This window comes from Oculina patagonica, chromosome 3 (genome assembly GCF_052425735.1).
Source record: "Oculina patagonica isolate OP01 chromosome 3, crgOcupat, whole genome shotgun sequence".
Lineage (NCBI taxonomy): Eukaryota > Metazoa > Cnidaria > Anthozoa > Scleractinia > Oculinidae > Oculina > Oculina patagonica.
Window position 1 is genome coordinate 22,243,383 of NC_135760.1, and position 22,372 is coordinate 22,265,754.

Consider the following 22,372-nt stretch of genomic DNA (forward strand, 5'->3'; position numbering starts at 1 on the left):
CGAAATTAACAGCGGATCAAAAAAATTTCATCTCGAGTTCTTTAAAAAGCACAACACCTTTTGTACTGAAACTGTGGAACTTCAAGAAGTTTTGAGCTTCCTCTTTTTGTGGTTTTCGCGATGATTACCTCAAATATTTTCTAATCAAATGTTTGATTGGTTTAATTAAAAAGATAAAGTATATTGACGCTAAATCCTTAAATAAGTTTAACTTGAACGGCTGTGTTTAAACCCACCCCCGTGGGGTTGAACTAATAGAAATCGAATAAATTTCGTCAAGCGAATGTTTTCTATGCATTTTTTGTAATCACTATTCATTTTTAATGAAACAGTGGATTTTATGGGCCTGTTATTTCTTTTTTCGTAGTGGAAAAATGCTATTAACCGTAAATCCATTTTTGAAAACCATCGCCAGACCAGGTCTTTCGCCGACGTCTTTGGCGTCGTGTTAACGTAATTTTAATTACCGTGCGTATAATTTCTGTAAACAATCATTAGGGTTACACAGAATCCTCTATCATCTCAGCTGTGTAAATTTATCCAAATGTCCATATTTGCGGCCCAAAACGCAACTGCAGTTACAATTTTCGGTAGTTTTTGCAAGATCTCATCTCGAGTTCCTCAAAAGACAGAACGTATTTCTAACAGAAAATGGCGCTTCTACACCTTTTGACCATCCTCGTTCTCGCCAACGCCCTTGACGTAACGTTGTCGTGTGGTGGATCGCCGTCGCCGCCGCCGCCGTGCTCCTGGACAACATGTCGAAACGAATTTCGAGACGATTGGGCTCCCCCTGCAGTAAAAGGAAGGTGCGTGGAGCAGTTTCGTAGTGCACATCAAGTTCCCAACCGGCATCACGGCTCGGGATCTTGTCCTGCGCCCAAACCATGCGCTCCCGTGGAACCAGAGCACAGAGTACATTGTAAGTACGACTGTTGTGACATGCATGTGGGATCAACGGTAAAACATGTTTAGACTAAACTAGGTTTAATGACCATAAATCAAAACTGAATCGCGTTAGAATTATCTCTATTGAAGAACTATCTAAGGAAGACCTCATATACAGTAAAAACCCGCTAGTAAGAACCTATTGTTTTTTAGATTAGCCTAAACAGGTTCTTACATAAAGGGTTATTAACACAAATATAGGCTAATTAGGTTCTTAATAGGTTCTAAATTTCTGAGGGAAAAATTTCAATGTTGTTAAAAAGAGATTTTAGTGGTATTCGGTCTTTTCTTGTATAAAATTTGCATTACGTTGCATCCGGGATAATAAGGATTCTAGGTTACATTTATCTCCAAAGAGGATCCAGAATGTTGAATTATCATATTTTCTCAAAAGTACACATTTATGATCAATTTTAGAAAATAAGAACCTGTATTAAAATTTAGGGCTAAATAGGTTCCTATAAAGATGGTATCTAATTTGCAAATTTTAGCCTAACAGGTTCTTAAATGTTAGTTAGGTTCTTACTCGCGGGTTTTTACTGTACTAGCATTTCTATCAGCAAGATCATGAGGGGGTAAAGAATGTCCAAGTAGTTATAATCGACAAGACCCCGAATGAATTTATTCTTGAGGAGAGGGAGGCCCGGTGGGCCTACCGTCTGATAACTCTGTCTTGTTTTTGTGCCTGCAAAAAAAAGTACACACTCTTGTTATTAAAGCGCGCGCACTGATACCCTATGCTTCTTTGGTCACTGAGTTCATTTTATTTTGGCTCTTATTTTTGTTATATGTTCCTTCTTTTAATTAATGTACTTTTTGTAAATAGTATAAAAGGGTATGATTTTTGTAAATAGTGTAAAATAATTAAAATCTGAAAATCTGAATCACTGCGCCGTTGGTAAATCGTTTGTTACTTTAGCGCCTTTCATTTTGGGTCTTGTGTTAGCTGACTACAGTCTGACTTAGCGTAAAACGTTGGCTTTGTACGTTTTCCTCAGTTTCCCCGGAGAAGGTTTTTGTTATAATACCGAAATATTAGCAAAAACTAATCCCAGTCTGCGAATGTAATAGCGTTTGGTCGGGTCACCCGCATTAATGGTAATTGTGCGTATTTATTGGAGAATGTAGAGAAAGCTTTGGGGTTGGTCAAGTTGCGTAAGAAAGTGAACGTCTTGACAATTGAAGACAAAATGTATTTTCCTACAAATTAAGCATTGGTGTTAATTCTAATTTTTGGAGAATCCAGATAAAACTCCAGCGTTGGCCAAGTTGCGTAAGAAAGTGAACGCACTGAGAATTAAAAAAAGGTATTTTTTTACAATTTTTAACGTTGATGTAAATTGTAACTTTTGCAAAATCTAGGAAAAAACTTTTGGGGAGGCCAAGCTGCGTATTAAGTAGACTAACTAGAACTAAAACTAGTCTTTTACATATCCCATCTCCAGCTCTCTGGTTTTGCTTTACTGCGCTCAGTGATTGGTTTAAAAAGACTCATGCACGCCACCTACTCAACCAATTAGATTCGAAACCAAAAGTCACGTGCGTTTTTTTGCGCTCTGCGCCAGTTTCGTAAATTTGCTTTGTGTTCTTATTGCGCGTTACGTTATTTTGTGTTATTTGTGACCATTGTGGGTTTTGGTCTTACGACGTTCAGTCGAAAGCCGCTCTATTTAACAAAAGGAACGAAACGCATTTTGAAATTTAATAAAAACTGTGCTAATTTTCGCCAATTATAGTGACGTTTCCCTGTTTCATGAAAAGAATGAAATCATGGGTAAAATATCTAGAAACAAACCATTGAATCAAGTGACATAAAACTGATACAGGGCAAAAGATTAGATCCATGCTCTATTCCATATTTCAACATATTAAATGGCATATTTCAACATTCAACATCGCATGGTACACGGTTCAACATTTGTTGAACAGCAGTTGCAACATTTGTTGCTCAACAAATGTTGAACCGTATATTACTGGCTTAGATACTATATCTTTTCTGTTTAATCTAAGAAACCACCGATAGAACTGCTTCAGTTTGTGAAAATGACATGAATGCATTGTTTTCTTGTTACCCAGGCACCAAGAACTGAAACCAGACACAAAGGTAGGGGGGGGAGTCAATTCAGAAACGTTTTTACGCTTAAGAACGGTTTCGTATTTTATAAGGGTAGGTACAGGCAATTGGAAGAGTTTTGACGTGTGAAAAGGCTTTCGTTGCCACTAAATTATCGGCATGTAATGATGTTTAGGCTGGTTTTCATATTATAGCTGGCAGTGTCTATCGGCAAATTTTGTTGATTAATCTCGCCGAATTGGTTCTTATATATATGGTGCTGTATTGGATAAATTCCAGCCTAAAAGGACTTAATCCACTTGTTCTTATTTGTAGGTGTTAATTGTAGTGCAATGCCCTTTCAATATTCGGAGTTGAGTTTTTTTACTGGAGTGGCGCTTATGCTTAAGAGGAAATTATTATAACAAAGATTCGTCTTTTATAACTTCATTATTATCTTGAACAGCATTTATAAGCTTTAAGTACTCGAATTTTCTTGCGATCGCTTATGACAATGTGAAAACAAGCTGCTTGTATGTGTCGTACATATGCATGTGCCGAGTAGTATAATTTAAGAACAGATTTTCAGTGAGATCAAAACCTTTTAAACATAGCTTTACCACGTGGTACTTAGTATCTGTTCTATAATACACGACCCCACAAGCACTTTTCTTTAAAACTTTATCGTGTTTAAATGATGATGATGATGATGATGATGATGATGATGATGATGATGATACTCTTGGCATTTCGAAGAAAAATCTTCGAAGTTAAATGCCCAATTAAATGGCCAGAAAGCTCTGTAGCTTTCTCGAACGTCTAAAACTTATGTTTGTAGAGAGGATACCCTTTTTGTAAATTAAGTATCAAAGTTCATGTATTAACTGATTTTTCTTTTTCTATTTCCCTACAGTTTACAAATGAATCATTATTTCATTCAATGTTTCAAGTCAGAATTATGAAAACAAGCACAAGCAAAAGTAGGGGGGACAGCAGTAGAGAAAATTAAACTAATTACTGGAATCACAGCTCAAACTTGTACTTTTTGGACAACCGTCACCTTTTGACAAGATGTTCATTTGTTGTATTTACGCAACGCAAAACGTATGGCTATTTCAAGATGTTGAATAAACTAGTAGCAAAATCAATTTCTTTGGTGATTTTGTGTCAGTTTATCTATCAAATTCTTTATTGAGATCATTTTCCTCTTCGTGGAATTAAGAATACCGCAGTTGACTTCAGACTAAAAAAGCAAAAATACTTTCTGATAAATTGCGGCTAAATTTCTTATTAATATTAAATTATTCATATATTTGTATCACTTTTGCACAAAAAAAGAGGAGAACGAAGGTAAACTTGAACTTCGTTCTGTAACTATTCTGCAACAAAGAAATCCAGGAAGTAAAAAAATCTCTGGGCACAAGAAGTCGCAAGTTCAACTTGTGTACAGACTTGTCGTTTAGTAGCAACGCAAATTTGCAAAAAGTCTTTGAAAATGTTACGAGGTGAAACTCAATATTTGAAGTATACTGCAATTTAGAAAAATGCGCCATTTTTGATTGTTTACTTGCGTTGGGTGGCCAAACGGTGAGAAAATTGCGTTAACTTAAGCACAAATCGAACAAAGTGAACGCAAGTGCACGCAAGTAATTGCCAAACGGAGACGCAAGTGGACGCAAGGTTTCAACTTGTTTTCAAGAGCCGTCGAAGAGTTATTTCGTTGGAACAGTGTTAGTAGAGTGAGACTCTGGTTGGAAACCTTCTCGGAAGAGGTAAATGTACAAAATTTCAAAAAATTGTATTTTCAATTTAGTTGCCCTCGACTAAAGCTTAGTGAATTTCTTTACATTTTGATCGTTTCCAGTGATTCATACGCTGAAATGTTTAGTGAGAGGGGAAGTTCATTCCAAAATGGCACTTTTTTTCTTCACGCCAACGAAAAGGTAATACAAAGACATGTTTTTCACCAAAATTCAGCTTCCAAAGAGTATTCAAACTCCATGAAATTCTTCACTAAAGTAGTGCAAAAATTGAGAACCGCCGCGGCCGCCGCCATCTTGGAGTAACTTAGAAGCCCGGGATGTATGCGTGATGCCAATGAGCTCAACTTTTACTATCTCTTGGAGCTAAATTTGTGCAAAATGATGCTGTACAAACAGGAATTTCGAGTAACAAGCCAATAAAAATTAACAAGAAGTGTCAAGTATTTAAACAATGTTAAAACTTCCTGCCAAACTTCAGGTTGAGCTCTCTGACGTCACACAAACATCGTCAGGCTGCTAAGTTACTCCAGGATGGCGGCGGCCGGTTCTCGGTTTTCGGACTACTTCAGACAAGGATTTCATAGGGTTTGAGTACTCTTTGGAAGCTGACATTTTGGCGACTAACATATCTTCGATTTAGCATTTCGTTGGCGTGAAGGAAAAAGTGCGATTTTGGAATGAACTTGTCCTTTAAACATGGTCTAGAAATGCATAAATTTTGTTTTCTTGAAAGTTGCCTTATGTGGTATTTTGTTGATTTATGAATTCCTATACAGTTACAGTTATGCATAAACCTCCTTAACGCGCAGCTCTTTCAGTGTAACAGCTGTGTAAATTCATCAGAATTTCCATATCTGCGGCTCATATCTGCAAAGCCAAAATTTGGTGAATTACAATGATTTCTTTCACTAAGAACAATCGTGAAGATACTGATGACGTCATGTTGGCTGACGAGTTTTTAATGCTGAATGATTCGAAAGTTGAAACATCTCCTGACCTTTCTCGGAAATCTTTGCATGTTTCGTAAATCTTCGAAGAATTACAAAAAATGCTCGGAAACGTTCGTCTGACCTTCGAACAACACTCGGCAATCTTCGGAAATCTTCGGAAATCTAGAAATTGCAAAAAGTTGCTTGAAAGTTGCTTAAAAGGAGAAAAGTTGCTCAAAAGATGAAAAGTTTCCCAAACGTTGCCGATCATCTTTGGGACAGCGCTATCTTGAGTTCCTCAAAAAGCAGAACCCCTCGAGGTTTCTAACAGAAAATGGCGGTTCCACAAATATCGACGTTCTTTGCTCTGATCGTTCTCGCCAACGCTCTTGGTGTCGTGTTATCGTGTGGTGGCGGATTTCCTCCACATTAGTTTGATTTCACTTAACTCGTGAAATAGCTCTTACGCTATTAGACTCTAATTTCATTGTTTTCTTTTGTTTAGGTTTGACTGTTACGCACTAATTGTTAGATATTGTTTCACGGCTTAAATGAAATCACTCTAGCACTGAATTTCAAAATTTATGATTTCACGTTGAAACTTTGAAACTGTCACGGTGAAAAATAAGTACGTACTCTACTAAAGCATGGTTGGATACTCGTGTTATTTTTTCGTGCGACATTAATTGCCATTACCGTAATCCATTCTCTAAAACAATTTTCAGGGCAACATAGAATTCTCCCATATAACAGCTGTGTAAATTCATCAAAAATTTCATATCTACAGCAGTGATTCAACCCAAAACAAAGCTGAAAATAAAGTAAGCAGTAGTTTTCGCAAAGTCTTCCATCCCTAGTTCTTCAAAAAGCATACAGAACACTTTTTGAAAGGAAATGGCACGTTTTTCCTCTTTCCGTGGTTTTCGCGATGATGACTAAAATAGTTCCTCACTAAATGATTGATTCTGCTAATAAAAACAATAAATTGTGTTAAAGACAAACCGTTAACTAAGTTGAACTTGAACGGCTATTTGAGGCGTTTTTGCTGTAATCACCACTTTATACTTTTAATAAAACTCTGGATTTGATATACCTGTTATTACTTCTTCATGCCGATGGTGGAAAAATACTTATAATATTAATTTGCGCGTATAACTCCATTTCTGAAAACAATCGCCAGAGTTACATAGAATCTTCAGGTGGCGTCACAGCTGTGTAAATTTATCCAAATTTCCATATTTGCGGCCCAAAATGCAAGTGAAAATCCAATTTTCGGTAGTTTTCGCAAGATCTCATCTCGAGTTCATCAAAAAGACCGAACGTCTTTTTAACAGACAATGGTGCTTCTACACCTATTGACCGTCTTCGTTCTCGCCAACGCCCTTGACGTGGCGTTATCGTGTGGTGGCGGATCGCCGCCGACGCCGTGCTCCTGGACAGTGTGTCGATCCGAATTTAGAAACGATTGGGCTCCCGGTGGACAGCAAGGAAAGTGCGTGGAGCAGATTCGTCGTGCACATGAAGTAAATAATCCGCACCACGGCTCGGGATCTTGTCCTGCGCCCCAACCATGCGGTTATGTGCCACCACAGCACAGATTATACTGTAAGTACGACTGTGGAAGCGTTTGGTCTGTACATAAGTGTTGATGGTACAGTAGAACCCCGGCAACTGGAACTCTGAAGGGAAACGAAAAACACTTCGAGTTAGCGGGTATTCGAGTTATCGAGGTCGATTGAATATTTAATTTGCCAAGTTAGTAATTAATTTTTTACTGATTTTTCAGCACTTCACAGTATACAGTACAGTACAAATTGAACTTATCTCGTTTGAAACTCTAACACGATCATACATTCTTGTGATAAGAGTGGAAAACGGTTGTCAAATACTTGATCTGTGCGCTGCTCTAATCAATGGGCAACCGTGGTGAGTTGCAAGAACCCGGAATTCGAGATATCTGGGTAAATTTGACCCAAATTTTGATCAAAGAAACAAAATTTAGTTCGAGTTAGCCGGGTTTTCGAGTTATCTGAGTTCGAGTTAACCGACTACAAAATAACAGAAAAGTGGGGTCAAATCCAAGGGAAATGGAAGTTAGTTCGAGTTAGCGGGGTTGTTCGAGTTATCCGAGTTCGAGTTACCGGGGTCCTACTGTAATCGAAATTTTTGGAGAATCCAGAGAAAACCCATGCTTTGGCCAAGTTGCGTAAGAAAGTGAACGTTTTGAAAATTAGAAAACCAAAAATATTTTCCACAAACCTAGCGTCCATGGCAATTTTTGACTTTTGGAGACTCCAGAGAAAACCTTTGCTTCGGCCAAGTTGCGTAAGAAAGCGAACGCCCTGAAAATTAAAGAAAGGCATAATTATTTTTTTACAATTTTGGCATTGATGTTGGTTTATAATATAACTTTTAAAAAATCTAGAGAAAAGAAAACTTTTACGGTGGCGAAGCTAAGTAGCAAAGTAAGTGAATTAACAAAGGCCTTCAGTTTTTAAAATCTTTTGCGTCGATGTTAATTGTAACTCTGGAAAATCTTGACAAAACATTTGCCCTGACCAAGCTGCGTAATTAAGTAAATGAACGCCTTGAAAATTAAAAAAATGGTTTTTAACAATTTAAGCGTTAATGTTAAGTGTAACTTTTGGGAAATCTACGTCACTTGCGTTTGCCAAATTGCGTAAGTAGGTGAACACCTCGGAAAATTGGAAAAAAAGGTACCTTTCTCACGATTTAATAAAAAAGCTTAGTAAAGCAATACAGTAAAAACCCGCGAGTAAAAACTTATTTTTTAAAAAATAGCCTGTTAGGCTAAAATTTGCCAGTTAGACGCCCTCTATATAAGAACCTTTTTAGCCTAAAATTTCGAAATAAGTTCAAATTTTTAAAAATCGATTAAAAATGTTTAGTTTAATTAGGAAATAAGATAAGTCGATATTCTGGATCATCTTTGGAGACAACTAGGAGCTTTATCACTTCAGCTGCAATGTAAATGCCAATGTTGAAAATCATAAAAATGATGAAACAATCACAAAAATGGAAATAAAAGGAGATGGCTGAATACCACCAAAGACTCGATTAACAACAATTTAAATCAGTTTTCGTTCATAAAATAAGAACCTATTAAGAACCTAAATAGCCTAAATTTTGTACTAAATTACAATTTACTTATGTAAGAACCTGTTTAGGTTAAAGGGTTGTGTGGTTGTTTATTTTTTTTTTTTTTTTTTTTTTTTTTGTTTTTTTTATTTTTTTTTTCCCGGGTTTTTTTTTTTTTTTTTTTTTTTTTTTTTTTTTTTTTTTTTTCTCTTACTTGGGAAAATGCAGGTTCTTACTCGCGGGTTTTTACTGTACTTTATTTTTTGTAACTGAGAGTTTTTATTGGCAATAACTGGTTGAAACTTTTTTGCTGACCAGACTGAAAGAGAAAGAGGACAAACTTTTTTCTTTTTTTGTTACAACAGATCGATAATGAAATTTAACAGTACCGCCGTTGAAATTCATTTAATGATACTACGCTTATCAGTTGAGTATGCAACGAGGGAAGTTTCGCGCCCAAGATTTATCGTTAAAACTCTGATGTTGTCAGGGGCGACAGAGCTAGTTTCCATTGGAAACATTTGTGCTATTGACGTCAGCAGTCCCGTTCGCGCGAAAGTTGAATCAATGAAAAGAGCAACACTGCTGACGTCAATAGCACGAGATGTTTCCAATGGAAACTAGCTCTGTCGCCCCTGACAACAGCAGAGTTTTAACGTTAAAACTTCCCTCGTTGCATACTCAACTGATAAGCGTAGTAAACCTGAACTAACAAACTTAGTTTGGCATTTTAAACTTGCGAAGAAAAGAGGATCGAGTCTATCCGCCGGCAAAATTTATTAGTATTTCCTTATTTTTTTTGTATTTTATTTTTTTTTTTTTAGAAATTACAATGACAATAAAACATACAAGAACCTTATTTACAATACTACAGACACAAACGAATTACAATATTAAACAAGCCTTGCACAACGTGACTAAACTTACAAATCATGAAAGAGAAAATCTCAAAAAAAAAAAAACAAACAAACAAACTACCTCCGACAGCGGCTATAGGTACAGGTACAGTTTTAGGTTAACTTACTACAATAAGAGTAAGAAAGGGTGACAATTAAAAAGGATTTAATGAGACATTAAATCTAAGGTGAAAATAGAGGGAGCAGAGGCTCCCACTTCGTATAATGGTAATGTAGATTATTGTTCTCTCTCGCAATGAAACGTTCAAGTTTGTAAGTATTCTTAATACGTTCTAATAATAGTCTTGGTGATAGAAATCTGTCATTTAATTTGAAAAGATACAGGAGATATTTGCCTTCAAGAATGATATAGTTAATTAAAGAACTGTGAGTTTCTTTATTACTCAGTCCAAATATAACATCTGTGATCTCGAAGTCCTTAGAGACTTTTAATTGGTCTCTAAACAAGTTCACAACTTCATTCCAGAACATCCTAACTCGTGGACAGTAGAAAAAGGAGTGTTCTATAGTTTCTATGTCCGCTTTACATAGGTAACATAATGGGGAATCGACTATTTTGAATTTATGAAGCAACTTGTTTGTGTAGAGAATCCTTTTTAGTTTTTTATTTATTTTATTTAGTATTTCCTTATAATATTTATTGCTAGCTACCGTAGTTAAATTTTTATCTACTTACTATCTTTGCGTGGACCGTATGCGTAATTCCTCCAAATGAGAACGTCATGCTTAATCTCTCTATCATTAAATACCACATCTTCTCTGTTTTTTCTTAGCAACCACCTCTATAGATATGCGTCACTTTCTGTTGTTGTTGTTGTTGTTGCCCAGGCTCTTGCAGGTCTGGAACATGCGCCCTTGAGGAGTGGAGTCAGTGGGCGATTGGCACAGAGCCAAATCCGGGAGCTGGTGCCTGTGGCTATCGTAGGCGAACCAGGAGCTATACAGTGATCTGGTCATACAAAGATGTGATAGGCCCCTGTGGCCCCGAAGTGCAACCAGGGTGTCCACCTGCTGAGACGGAAACCAAAGCATTAGGTATTAAATGGAGGAAGTTAATATTATACACTTAAAGGGACTAAACTGTTCTGAAATAAGGGGTAGGCAACTAAACCCATGAAAAATTATCAAAGAATATCTAAGGAAAGATACAACCTAAGCTTTTCTCGCGCGGGGGGGGGTTTTCTCTTTTTTTTAAATATGGGAATAGAAACTAAACTTCGGCCATAAATATCGATTTTTTGAAGACGTACGGAAACAACTTTAAAACGTTGGCTAACGTTTTCAAATTGCAATCCATTTCCATCCTAGCCATCCGCAGCCAAACGCGCTTGTAAAATTTTCATGGGCTCGAATTTTTTTTTGTTAATAAAAATGGGCCATTATTTTTAGGTTTCCCACGACACAAATGTAAATTTTGGCTGTGACCTCGAATTAGCCAACAAGGGCGCGCTATTTGGTAAATTTTTCTTGCTATCTAGCAATCGGTTTCGAATCGGTTCGCAGCACTATTGGGTATAACTACAATATATATCAAATGTTTCAGTCGACAGTGTTATGATCATCCCTTTTCTTTCTTTTTAGATCTAATAATATTTTTGGTAGAAAACATTCCTTTGAAGTACTTACATTTGTGGCCTTTATGTTTTTAGGCGGAATTTGCGCCCCTTATTGGAATTTTGGAGGAAAAAATTTCGAAGTCGAATGCCCAATTAAACGGCCAGAAAGCTCTGAAACTTCTCAAACGTCTAAAACTATGTTTATTAAATAAGGTATCAGAGGTTTTGGATTTTTGATTTTTTTTTCATTTTCTATTATCTTGCAGTCTGCTGAAACTAGTGTTTGTTAAATTAAGTAACAATACACATTTCATGTTTTTACTGATTGTTTTTACTGATTTTCTATTTCCCTACAGTTTGCTGAGTGCTTACTTCATTCATTGTTTCAAGTCAAAATTATGCATAACAGTATGCAAACAACCACAAAAAGTTAATTAAGGGGATCGCAGCTCAAACTTGTAGTTTTTGGACAGCTGGCACGTTTCGGCAATATGTTCTTTGACAAGATGATAGTTATTGTATTAACGCGACGCAAAATGTATTGCTTCTTCAAGGTGTTGAATAAACTGGTAGCACGATCAAGCTCTTTGATGATGTTGTGTCAATTTTTTTCGCTAAAAATTGTTCCTTTTTTAAATTTTCCCGCCAAAAGATACAGACGCTGAAAATACCCATGTGCCTTTTTTTTCTCAATTTTTCACTGTTGTTTGTTAAATCCAATGCACCCTGTATTTTACTTTAATTATATTGTCAACAATCTCAGTTTACTGGCTGTTTACTCTCATTGATGTAACTTTTAATATCTTTATTATCTCGATCAATAGAGCAGTTTTCAATTGAGTGTCGTAAAACCAAAACCAATGTAATTACTTCGGCCAATCACAAAAGACACGGACAATCCAGTGAACCAATCAAAACTCGAAGCAAATACATGTAGCCAGCGCAAAGCGCAGGAAAACATGCGCGAGCGAGTCACGATTGGTTTTGGTTTTAGTCCTGATTGGCTGAGAAAGTGGCGCGAAATTTTAAAGCCAATCACTGAGCGTAGTAATTCAAAACCAAAGCAAACGCAATTTACTTTCGACACTCAAGTGAAAACCGCTCTAACCAACAAGTGTTTTGTCTTTAAATTACTTTTATTCATCTTTTATAAATTAAGTGAAATTCAATTAAATCGATTAAAAATGTGAGAAGAAAGTCTTTTGGCCTTTAGTAATGTGAATTTAGCAACGTGGTGGGGATAGCAAATTCCTTTTTAAGCTACAACCTCGCCCCGGGGTTTTGGGATTCCGCGATCTTCGATTTGAACACTCTTGCCGTCAGCAGGCATAATTTTCATGCGTGATCACTCTTCTTTACGCCAATCCCGTTGATCCTTAAGTTGGAAGTTCTATCCGTGAAACTCTGACCTCCTTCGGTTACCGACAAAACCAACAACTTTTCTGCTGCCGTCGGTAACAAATTTTATGGGGTACTAATACAATACAATACTTTATTTAGTGTACTCAATATTCTTGGTACCTGTTCTCGCCTACCCCTCAGAGGGCCAGAAGAAAGTAGGAGGCATAGGGTGCGACAAATGGCTACTAATGGGGAGGATGTTTCCAAAATCAGCCAAATAACCGACTCGGCTACTAATAACAGTCTGAACAGTCCACAAAAAAAAAAAAACGCTGATTTTTAATCGAAATATTTGGAGTTTTGATCGTGATAAGCGCCTATCGGGAGTATCCCTGGAATGATGATCGAGCTAACGCAAATCTTTAAAACCATTTGATTTTCATAATAAAAAAATAGCTGGGTTTGCCTTAGCTAAAAGGTAAAGGCTCCTGGAAAACGAAAACTATAAGTTCAACCATCAAACTCTTTTCTGAGATCGTTTGCCTCGTGGTGGGATTGAGAATACTTCACTTGACTTCAGACTGAAAAACATCGAAGGATTCTGGGCATTGGTGTTGCAAAAGTGCTCATTTGAATAAATCGCGGCTAAATTCTAATTAATATTTAATTATTCACAATTTTGTATCACCTTTGCACGAAAAGAGAAGAGCGAACGAAGCTCAACTTGAACATCGTTCTGCAGTTATTCTACAGCAAAAAAATCCAGGAAATCAGCCAAACAGACGTTCTTAGTAACGAAAATCATCTCTGGCGCTCAAAACATCTGTTTTCCTAGAACTGTAAGCAGATAGTGAAAGTTTTGTCTTGGAACAATTGGTGATCGCACACGTGTTGACTTCAACCGCCGTCGAAGAACTTTTACGTTGGAAGCGTTCCCTGAAGAGGTAACTGTACAATTTCAAAATATTGTATTGTCAATTTAGTTGCCCTCGACTAGAGCTTAGGGAATTTCTTTACATGTTGGTTGTTTCCACTGATTTATACGCTGAACTGTTCAGCTAAACATGGCTTACAATGTGTTAATTATAATTATGAAACTGTCAACTTAAGAATTCCTATAAAATCTTGCGTGTAATTTAGACGTTTGGTTTTCCGTCACTGATTTTTGCTTACTTTAAACTTAGTTTTTGTTAATTTGGCCTGTACAGAGTTTGAATATTTGACAGTAATTTTTAATAAGATCCTTTGGAGAAAAGATAAAAACTTTGATAAGTTTCTTTGGTGCGCAGTTGGGTGGGGTGGGGGGGGGGCGCTGACAGGAAGAGAAGGGAGATTTTTAGACTTTTCCAATTTTCTCTTTGATCACTGGAAAAATAGACGTTTGGTACTACAGTGCAAACTTCCCCCTTGCTGTATGTTTTAAATGGTTAAGACGGAATCCGCTCGAATCCGGCAGAACTTCGAGTATTAATTAGACAAAATTATGTACCAAAATTATTTACATTTTATTGCAAACGTCTTTGTTTCTGTTTCAAATATCTTATCAAAAGAAATCATTCCTAACAACACCACGAAGTTCCACTGAATCGCTTGAAAGACGATTTTACAAAACAGCTACACGTAAGATTTTACCTATGGTTTACATGGTTCTTGTGAGCTTTAAAATTCACTTTCTCAGGCTCTGATAAGAAATTGTTGTTGGTGTTATCACGGATACGTAATTACATCTTTAGCTTTTAAAAAGAATAGAAAATAACGCAATAAGATTTAAATTTTTCTCGTACTCGATTTTTGTCCAACTAAAGTTAATATTATTCGATTTCCTGAGGGATTCCGTCTTCACATGTAAGCAATGTATCAACCTTGTGTAACCATCACATTATGTTATTGGTACTTTAGCCAAGCTAAGAGGATTATCTTATGATGTCAAGTTTTCATGATGGACATGGACAGACGAAAAGTAGGATAAATGGTGTTCCTTACACCACAGGTTGGTGTTAATGTATTGTCAATATTTTTATCTTTACGATCCAGAACTTCGGAAATGATTTTTCCATACACACTCGTCTTCTTGTGGGAGGCGCGGTGGCCTAATGGTTATTGCGCTGGACACTGGATCGAGCGGTCCGGGTTCGAGCCCTGGCCGGGGTCACTGTGTTGTGTTCTTGGGCAAGACTCTTTACTCACACAGTGACCCTCTGCACCCAGGTGTATAAATGGGTACCGGTGAATTTACTGCTGGGGGTATCCCTGCGATGGACTAGCATCCCATCCAGGAGGAATAGAAATACTCGTGGTCGCTTCATGCTACTGAAACCGGGATAAGCTCGGGCCTGACGGGCCACTAGGCTCAAAAGCAGATTTTTTTTACCTCTTGTGCAAAGAGACTTGCAAACTTGTATAAGCGATTGCAATTACTAACCAGGAGCGGTCACTGGCTTAAAGTAGATTTTACTGCTGTTTTTCCAACTGCCGAAATTAAACATCGCTGCTCGTTTTGGCTTATCATTGATCGTCACCAACTCCCCCTCTTCCCCTCCCCACACCTCGTTGTTCATCATGTTTATCTTGAAAGCTATCGTTACGTTAACTTGTCCTGTAGTAGTCAAGTTGTAGGGAGTGGAGGGGGGGGCAGGGAGGGGAAGTCGGGGGAAAAGGGGCAGGGAGGGGTACAGAAGGCGGGAGAAGCGAGGGTGTGAAACGGGATTCTGAGGCGGCGGGAACCAGGAGAAATCAACAAAAGATTTAGAACATTGCGTAATACAATGTATTTTGCAATAGAAATAGAATATCGCTAAGATAATGGCGAGAATTCGGAAGTAAATGGTACGGGAAACCCCTGTCCCTCCACTGAGAAGGTTTAAGGGGGAGTTAATTGATCCTTCTTTTCCAATTTCTGGGAAGAAATTCTTACTGAGAAAATTCATCAAAAGAAGGTTGCAGGTTACAATTCTGTAATTTTTTTCCTCTTATAGGCAAGGACTACATGATCGCACGATGTCCTACAGCTGCAATGAAGTATCTTTAAAATGGCGTTCTAAAATCACAGGTAGGTGCAGTATTGTTTAATAAACGTTCACGTATTCAGAAAAGAATGCCATAGATGCACATGATATTTGATAAACGTCAGTACAGTTTGCAAGTTAGCTTAACCCATCGGCGCCCGTGCCGGCCAAAACCGGCAGAGACGAACGTTGCCCTTTGGTTCATTTCTGACGTCATCATCTTTGACCAAAAAGGTCTTTCCAATGATACCCAGATTAGAGTGATTGGGTCAATTGAGCTTGAAATACCCACAAAAATGCTTAGAAACTTGAGTGAAAAACTCGTAGGAAATTTGCCTCAACCACCCTTGGCTCCTCGGTGGCAAGTTTTTCCTGTTTTGATGAAGCTTCCTCGGGAATTCTCGAACTGCAAGCAAGCCCAGTAGAAGGCCAACAACTGCAAAAAAAGATAAGAAAAGAGGAAAAAAAAAAGGAAATACGAGGGAAAAAATCGAAAAACGAAAATTCTAAAGTGGTAAGGCATTTTTTCGTCAAAATCTTGATTGGTGCGCATGCCCGAACAAAAAGCCGTAAAATGCATTGCTAGTGGAACAAATGGCACACTTTCCTGTTGTAAATGCCGTTTCGAGTACCTTGGAGCAAAATTAGCTCATATCTGACCAAAAAATGTCAAAACTGTACAGGTTTAGGTCAGATGCACTAGCTGAGTTAAAATAAGTACAGGCTCCGCTCTCCCCTACAGGCCAGCTCTCCTTAATTAAAACCCTCTCCCTTGATTAGACCTGGTTGTGCTCCCAAACCCCAGTAAAACGACTTGACTAAATACACAGTCACTCACGTATTATTCATCTCTCTCCAGACCAATAAGTGTGATCAAGCCGATAGAATGGAACTCAGTGTGAATGACCAAGTTCTCCTCAGCAGACACAGATCGCCTCGAGAGGAAATGTTTTCAATCAAGGTGAGTTGTTTGGTTTAATTGCATTATAGGGAGCTTTAGCAAACCACGACGGCAAGGTGAAGGAGAACGTCACGAAACAAAAGGTTTAATGAGCAAAATAATAACTCTGCACGTTTTCTGCGAAACAACAACGTGAAATGACCAAGTATTGCGTATATTGGAGAACGTGAACAATGACAGCTAAATTTCCGTATTTCTATTTGGGGATGAACGCTTTCTTTACATATTCAGCTTGGGCTAGTTCCTAAACCAATAGATACACGGTTTACGACGCTCAGTTGAAAGCCGCTCTAATTGAAAAAGAACGAATTTTGAGACGGAAAGGGGGGCTAATTTTCTCCAATTACAGTGACGTTTCGCTGAATGAAATTATACATAACTGGAAAAATAATTTTGAAACAAACTATTTACTTGAGTGACATGAAAATCTTATAGGACAACTTTCCATTTGTACATACAGCTATTTCAGTTAACGTTGTCCGGATCAAAGCTTAAAGACAAGACTGAAAGGCAGTATGGGTAGAAGAAGAGAGTAACTGCACGTGCTGAATATTAAAATATATAGTGACGTGACAAACGCAAATTTCCACATTTTCTTTTTCTTCAAACATGTGAAACAAGGTGCTTTTAGCCACACTGAGTTAAAGAAGAAGTTTTAAAAACTCAGAGCCAAGCGACAGTGAAAGTAAAGCTACAGAAAGGCTTCCTGAAACGAAAAACAAACTCGTGAACTCTTCACGTGCGAAATACAAATTTGTGTATTTAATGAAGCTTATATGTAAATTTACAGTGAATACCCAAAACGCCATACGGTCATGTCTTTTAAGTTTTAGCTTTGATCCGACAACGTTTATTGAAATAGCTGTATATTAAGATGGGTCCTTCTTAACTACCAATTTGTTACTAATTAGGGTTTCTCACCATCATATTTTGGAAACCAGTTCATGTCAGTCTGGGAAAATGCACATAAAATGACCTGTAGCGTCTAGAATTTACTAGAGTCAAAAATCAAAATCCGTCTTAGAAAACACAACTGGAATTGCGTCAGTTTGTGATAATAACATGAAGTGTATCGTTCTCTTTGGTCCCCAGGCTCCTGCAGGTGCGCGTCATGCTCCTTGGAGGAAATGGAGTTCTAGGGCGGATCTCCCATCCCCTGTGCAAGGGCACTGCGCCACTGAGCAACGGATCAGGAACTATAAACTATCCTGGTTATACGTCAACAGACAGGACCATTGTAACTGACAAGCACCACTGGCATTTCCTCCTCAAAATGAAAACAGATAAAAGACGTAAGTAAGGGATACACAATGTAGCTTTCTCTTTAAACGAAAGCCTTTTCACCTCATCTTTGAGTTTTTTAGCGCGGAAAATTGCAAAAAACTTTCAAAAAATCGGTTTTTTGCTTTGAATTTAACAAGAGTATGTACAACAAATCGAAAAAGCTTAAAAAATAAAATTATTTAAAAGGAACTCCATTACATACACTTCAATTTCAGTTTTCACTTGACGTGTGAAAAGGCTTTTAATTGTCGTTTACCCATCGGTATGTTCATAATGTTTAGGCTGGTTTCCATATCATCATTGGCGGTAGCCATGTGATTGGCCAATTTTGCTGACGTTATTGTTCATATTTGGACTCATTAACATACGACTTTGTGTAGAGAAGGCATCATGCAAAGGAACAATGGGTGCAACGGGGCTAATGAGCCCATGCATTACTTCTGATTTTCGACTTTAAAAACCAGTGTGATACAAATTAGACTCAAATTTCAAAGGGCTGCAATAGTGCATTGTCTTTTCAATATTTGGTGTTGAGATTTTGTAGCTCGATCAGTGACTGAAGGCTTACGCTAGTGAGGCAATTGTTGTAAACAACGATTTGCATATTATTTCTTCATTTCGGTCGCATGAAAGAGACTTGCTTCTTGTAACTTCGGCACCATCTAATTTGCATTTTAGTTTTGCACGTGGGGCGAGATCTTCGCAAAATTTTCGCGTTCCTTTGCAACTTTTTAGCCAACTTTTAGTATTACAACTTACAAATTTCAACTTGAACTTTCAGTTTTGGTTTTCAGTAATAAATGAATTAAAACCATCACGAAATGTAATCAGCAGAATAATACATCGCCAAATTCAAACCTCACGGGTTTTGCCGCATGAACTGCGCTCGCCAGTCGGCTACTTATGATTATGTTTTTGCAAAATAATTTTGCGACCTACGTGTGTTTATATTGAAAAGCGAAGTAATGAAAAATGAAAAACGTAATAAAAAACTTTCAAAACTTTGTTGGATTCAGAATAATACGCAGCAAATTTCTCGAGTCATTTTGAATTCTCTTGAATGGCAAATAAGCTTGACGCACATGAATTTTCTTGCGACTGCTTACTAAAATATGGAAACCAGCGGCTGATATACATGTTGTATTTTCAAAACAACTTTTCAGTGATGAAATAAATAATCACTAGTACCTACTCTTGGCATTTCGAAGTTAAAACCTTCGAATTTTAGCGCCTAAGTAAATGACCAGGAAGCTCTAAAGCTTTCCTAAACGTCTAAAACTTATGTTTGTTGAATTGAGTATCCGAGTTCATGTATTTACTGATTTTTCTGTTTCTCCACAGATTGCTGAATGCTTCCTACCTTCGCTCTTTCAAGCCAGAATTATTCACAAGAAGCACGTAAACAAGCACAAGCAAGGGGACAGAGGTAGAGGAAACAAGATTAAATATCGAAAACGATTTCACTGAAACTTTTATTTTTTAGACAATCGTCAAGTTTGAACAGGATTTTCAATTTCAATATACAAATTGTATTTACACAACCAAAATCTTTGCCATTCCAAGATGTTGGATTTAGTTGCAAAATAATTTTTCTATAGTGATGTGATTTTTTTATTCATTGGAATTATTTCCGTGATAACATCTGTTTAAAAAAAATTATTTTCCCGCCAAAAAACTTAGAAAAATACGGGCGCTTTAAATACGCATGCGCCGTTTTTTATTAAAGAAAAACTGTTTCTGTAAGTAACATCTGTTCAAAAATTTTCAATTTTCCCGCCAAAAGACTTAGAAAAATACAGGCGCTCAAAATACGCATGCGCCGTTTTTTATTTTTTCCTTGTAGCTTTTCAAGTCTTATGTACTCTGTATTTTACTTTAATTGTATTGTCAATAAATTCCATTTACTGGTTTGTTGTCTATTATACTCTTTGATGTAATAAAGTGAAATCAATAAAAACAACAAGTTTTCAAGTATTCACTGTGATCTTTATTATCTTAATATAATTTCAATGAATAAACTGTTAAACAAGTGTGTCGTCTTTAATTAACTTTTTATTGATCTTAAATAATCTTTAATTAGTTAAGTAAAATTCGATTAAATCAATAAAAAAGGTGTGAAGAAAGGTCTTTCCTATATATACTAAGTCTTTTGGCGGGAAAATTTGAAAAAAATTGCACAGCGTTTCCTCTGGCAACTTTTTCGACAAAAAATTCAAAATGGCTTCCCTTGAAATTTTCCTCCAAAAAACATGTAAACACCATCTCGTGAAAAAACTTTTAAGAAAAATCAGCAAACGCTGGTTTCGTTCTAAACATTTCAAAAACGACAAAGATTTTTCAGTTCATTTCAAAGCCAAATCAAATTTGAAATCTAGTTTTCCATCTACGAAAAGTTTTAGTCTTTCAATTGTTTTGCACGAGATGGTGTAAACATGTACATTACCTTAAGCAACATGGCAAGCTATAGTCAGCGCTTTATAAACTGACAATGTGGCTTCAGCTTGTATTTTTTAAGGTTTTGCGATAAATTTTCACTTTTCCATTCCAATTACCTTAGACGTTTTAAAATGTTTTTAACTTGCCATGTTGCTCAAACAAGACCTTTTCAGCCGTCGACTTTCGGGTGTAACACAGGACAAATTCGACGCAAAAAACCGCCTGATAAAATGATTTTTTTTTTTTTTTTTTCACATTGTAGCTATGACATGGGCTAAATAAAGCCGTATTTTTGGCTCGGATATGACAATTGCTTGGCTCCATGTTCTTTTTTTGTTCAGTGAAATAATTTCTTGTGTTTTTTTTTTTTTCAAGTTTTAGCAGATACGTGGGCCAATAAAACGTTTTCGCCACAAGACTCATATATACGACAATTGCTTGGCTCCATGTTCTTTTTTTTTGTTCAGTGAAATAATTTCTTGTTTTTTTCAAGTTTTAGCAGATACATGGGCCAATAAAACTTTTTCGCCACAAAGGCTCAGATATACGACAATTGCTTGGCTCCATGTTCTTTTTCTTCCGAATCTCGCGCAAAGAAAATAACGTTCCATCCAAGTTCAATTTTATTTTCCATGTAATTCAATAATTCGAATATCAGCCCAAAGTAATAAAGTTCTATTTCTTAAATTTCTTTCGAGTCCTGTGTTACATCGACCGTCGGCTGCAGAAAAAGGTCTTTTCTACGTTATAAAAATTAAATATAATAAAACTCTATGCCTGGTCCAAGGAACAATGACGTTGTTCGAAATTTACTCCCAAACTAAACACAAGCTTCTGTTAATCGATTCACAAGAACAAAAAATCAAAACAAAAATGGCATACATCTTATACAGACCAAAATCCACGAAAGCAAGTCAATAAATGAGTTGGTCCAGGTTGTATAGAAAAACACCAAAAAGATTTTAAAATGTCTGGCAAGATTCCGAATGTTGTAAAATTATGCTTCACAACTTTGGCAAACTCACTTCGTTAATTATTATTTATTTTATTTTTCAACAAAAGCTATTTGATTTTGTAGTCTATAATGTTATTAAGAGAGAAAATGATGTTAATTTAAATTTTACAAAACCAGACAATTAAAGACAATAGTATAAACAATCGATCCCGTTGTTTTTTCTGTTGCTCTTTGACAGACCAAAGACCCATTTTTTCGTGTTTTGGTTCGATTTCTTATGAATTACATGCAAACAATTAGACACTATTTAACAGTTAGACGGCAAGCTCGGGTTTCTCCGCTTGTGGGGGGGGGGAAGCCCCCAGCAAAATTAAAAACGAAGTTCCATAATGTTTTTTAAGCCGCCCCGACGAAAATTAATCTGTTCCTTTCTTTTTGTTTGATTTTGACAGCTAAATTCTCAGATTTTTGAAGACTTTTGTGAAATGACTCAATACAACGTTGGAATAACTGACGGTTTTATAAAATCTTCTAAGATAATTCAGTACAAAATACATCAGTTGTTTTGTATTCTTTTGATCATTTTAACAGTTATATTCTGGCTATTGTTAAGTTTTGTTTAGCAAAATATTTTAAAATCGATCAGTACAGAGTTTGAAGCCAAGTGGTGCATTTGCTGTACATTTGTTGTTTTTGCTTTTCTGTTTGTTATTTTTGCAAACGACACAATCGGCTTTTTTCCTAAATAACACCATTCAAGTTTTTGGTCATATAACTGTTAATCAAGACGTTTTCACGATTGATTTTCAAAATCCTTTGAACCAGGCATCAAGGTTTTATATCACAAGCTCGCAAATGACAAAAGAACACAGGCACACGCATGCTCCGTACGTATTCCCACCCAAACTATGCCAAAATTTCTTACAGCGATCCGATTTAAACGATTTAAGAAAAAAAGTAAATATTTTTTATCCAGTTAACCCATGTTTTGAACTTTTCCATCATTGAAAGCCAGTGTTCTTTTGTCGAACGACAGATGATAGAGCACAGCAGAGAAGGTGTGAATCTTATTAAGGTGGCACTGTCAAATGTTTTAGAAAAGTCTTGTTCCGTCTAAAACGTAGA

General features: G+C 36.7%; 1 protein-coding gene and 2 long non-coding RNA genes across 4 annotated transcripts; all 3 read left to right on the forward strand.

Annotated features, from left to right (window-relative positions):
- Positions 1-525: 525 nt before the first annotated feature.
- On the forward strand, positions 526-4,149 carry LOC144645725 (uncharacterized). The gene is made up of 3 exons (XR_013569333.1): positions 526-922; positions 3,025-3,052; positions 3,915-4,149. It is a non-coding gene; the product is annotated as an uncharacterized LOC144645725 (long non-coding RNA).
- A 1,004-nt stretch (positions 4,150-5,153) lies between these two features.
- LOC144647066 (uncharacterized) lies at positions 5,154-12,833 on the forward strand. Its single transcript, XM_078506809.1, has 3 exons — positions 5,154-7,298; positions 10,538-10,744; positions 11,622-12,833. Exons 1-3 carry the CDS (start codon positions 7,031-7,033, stop codon positions 11,627-11,629), a joined length of 483 nt encoding a protein of 160 aa, XP_078362935.1. The 5' UTR covers positions 5,154-7,030; the 3' UTR covers positions 11,630-12,833.
- Positions 12,834-15,633: 2,800 nt separating this feature from the next.
- LOC144647070 (uncharacterized) lies at positions 15,634-19,701 on the forward strand. Of its 2 annotated transcripts, XR_013569517.1 has the most exons (4): positions 15,634-15,655; positions 16,480-16,572; positions 17,665-17,864; positions 19,198-19,701. It is a non-coding gene; the product is annotated as an uncharacterized LOC144647070 (long non-coding RNA). The 2 variants fall into 2 exon arrangements; XR_013569516.1 differs by lacking the exon at positions 15,634-15,655 and having other exon boundaries at positions 16,468-16,572.
- Positions 19,702-22,372: the final 2,671 nt, after the last annotated feature.